Source organism: Dendrobium catenatum, unplaced genomic scaffold (assembly GCF_001605985.2).
Source record: "Dendrobium catenatum unplaced genomic scaffold, ASM160598v2 original_scaffold_10238, whole genome shotgun sequence".
Classification (NCBI taxonomy): Eukaryota; Viridiplantae; Streptophyta; class Magnoliopsida; order Asparagales; family Orchidaceae; genus Dendrobium; species Dendrobium catenatum.
The window spans coordinates 1-2,642 of NW_021328698.1; the positions used below are offsets into that span (position 1 = coordinate 1).

General features: G+C 40.4%; 1 protein-coding gene across 1 annotated transcript; it reads left to right on the plus strand.

Moving 5' to 3' along the window:
- The first annotated feature begins 91 nt into the window (after window positions 1-91).
- LOC110111938 lies at window positions 92-475 on the plus strand. Its single transcript, XM_020844007.1, has one exon. The coding sequence runs from the start codon at window positions 92-94 to the stop codon at window positions 473-475; it is 384 nt and encodes a 127-aa protein (XP_020699666.1).
- Window positions 476-2,642: the final 2,167 nt, after the last annotated feature.

A 2,642-nucleotide genomic window follows, 5' to 3' on the forward strand; every position in this document is an offset into this window, starting at 1 on the left:
TGCACAAGATAGACAGCAGAAATATTACAATCAGAAGTACAGGTTCGTTGAATTTCAAGTTGGTGACTTTGTGTATGTCAAAGTCAGTCCGATGAAGGGTGTGAGCAGATTTGGCAGAGTGAGTAAGCTTAGTCCAAGGTATATTGGACCTTTTGAAATTCTTGAAAGTATTGGAAAATCTGCTTATAGGTTGTTGTTATCGGATCCGATGTCCGATGTGCACAATGTGTTCCACGTATCTACTTTAAGAAAGTGGATGTCTGACTCTGGCAAGAAAGTGTCCGCTGATGAGGTTGAGATTCAGGAGAATCTGAGCTATAAGGAAGAACCCGAGTTGATTCTAGCTTACGATGTACGTAAGTTGAGAAGTAAAGAGATTCTGATGGTTAAGGTGCAGTGGAGGCATCGAACTGCACGAGAAGCGACTTGGGAGAAAGAATCAGACATGAGGAAGTCGTACCCGTACTTATTTTGACTGAGTTTTGATCGGGCAATGTCGAGGACAACATTTTTCTGAAGTTGGGGAGATTGTAACATCAAATCTGCTCCAGGATCGTCCGGGCCGATCTGGATCGTCCCAGGACGATTAGTGTAAATTCCGTTCCAGATTCTGTCCAGAAGTTATAGGAATGATTTCCTGTAGGGATCGTCCGGGCCTATCTGGGATCATCCCGGAACGATCAGTATATGGCAAAAGTCAGAGAGCGAATCATCCTGGAAATTAATTATCGTCCTGTGAAATTGTCCCAGGACGATGTGGAATTTGTTCAGATCGTCCAGGACGATCGTGCGATCGGCCAGGCCGATCAGTGCATTATCATTTTGAAGAGAGAGAAAATCATAAAATATCTAAAATGAGTTTTGAGGAGAGAGAATGTCGAGGGCAAATTTGGAAAAGTTGATTTTCGGGCGACGCCGTGCCGTTTTCGTCCGACGAGATTGTTCGAGAAAGTGCTGTACGCAAGGTAAGGCACATTCCGCCTTTCTCAATTTTCAGAACGGTGCAATTTGAATGACTTTTCTGTCTGGATTTCATTTTTGTTAGCGAATTTCGTCCGTATTTTCCGATTGGTTCAGTTTTTACCGCGTAACTTTTGGTATGTTTCTGAGGTGCCGAGTGTGCACATTTTGATTATTTTCTGAAGAATTTTGACCGGATATTTTTGATTCCGCGGTGTTTTCTTTCGACTGTAATTTTTGACGATGTCTAAAAATGTTGTGGCAGTAGAATAAAAGTCTTGCAATGTAGTTGTGAACATTATGTGATAATTTAGTAATTTGTGATTTTTAGAAAATTTTGTGTAAATTCTGTATACTGTCGTTACGCTGCCGGATTTTCTTATGAATTCTGAAATTGTCCGGATTTGTTCTGAAATGAATTGATATGATTGTGTGTTATAAAAAGGGAGTTATAAGGGGTCAGGATCCTGTGAGATCCTATCTGTGTCAGGAAAAATCTGAAATGAGCTCTGAAATCTGTTTCTGAATACAAGTTCCGAATCTGATGATAAATTCTGTTCTGGTGCTATAAGCACATCTGTTCTGGTGCCGTGAGCACAAAGGGAGACATAAGGGGCCAAAATTCAAGAGATTCTGTCGGTGTCTGGGAAGGGAGGCATAAGGGGCCAGAATCCATTGAGATTCTGTAAGTGTCAGGGAATCTGTTCTGTCTTTTGATCTATTTCTGAATTGATATGATTTTCGATTTCCTTATGATATAATTCGATCTGATCTGTATGAGTATGATTTTGATTTGATTCTGACACGATTCTGATCTATTCTAATACGATCCGATTCTGATTTCCGTACGATTATGTCTGTTCTGATATGAATGCTAAGATGATATGATTTAATCTGATTTCTGATGTTTGTACGTTCTGTCAGTTCTGATGGGATGTATTTCTGCTCTATTCTGATTTGATCTGATCTGTACTATTCTGATTCTGTTCTGATTTGATATACGATTCTGTTCCGATTTCTTTTCCGATTTCTGTCTGATGTGTTTGATGTGGACTCTGAGGATTTTGATTGAAGGTTTGTTGTCTTGCTGAGCTGTTGTAGGTCATCCTTGTTTTCTGCGTGGTTTTTAGGTTATGGGAAAGGGAAGGAAGTCCAGGACTAGAAGTTCAGAGTCTGATCTGTTATAAGTATTTTGCACTTTTGATTTTTGTACAGTCATGGCTTTTCTGTTGGGTCTTTCTTTCTGTCTGAAGGCCATGAGCTGTATTTGTATATGATTCTTTTGAGGGAAAAGATAGATGATCTGTTCCGCTGTCTATTGATGTGTATAGTAGCTCTGTGTGTCTGTTTCTGTGTGTAATGTTTGGAAGAAAGTTCTGAAATAAATTCCAAAGCCAGATCCTGGAATCAGTTCAGTCAGTCTGAAAGTTCAGGCCTCACGACCCGATGCGTGCGGGACCTGTCCCGGTCGGGTTGGGTCGTAACAAGCCTTTTTGGTGGTATCAGAGCAAAGGTTTTGGAATTTGGTTGGATTGTAAGACAGAGCAATAGTAAGTGATCTGAGTCTGTCTGGGGTAGTTTTAATTTGTCTGAATTTTTATTGTGTTGTTTTTGTGATTTGTTTTCTGGATTTTCTGTATGGATATGCCAGACCCTGATATGACAGACGGTCAGAGTGCCAG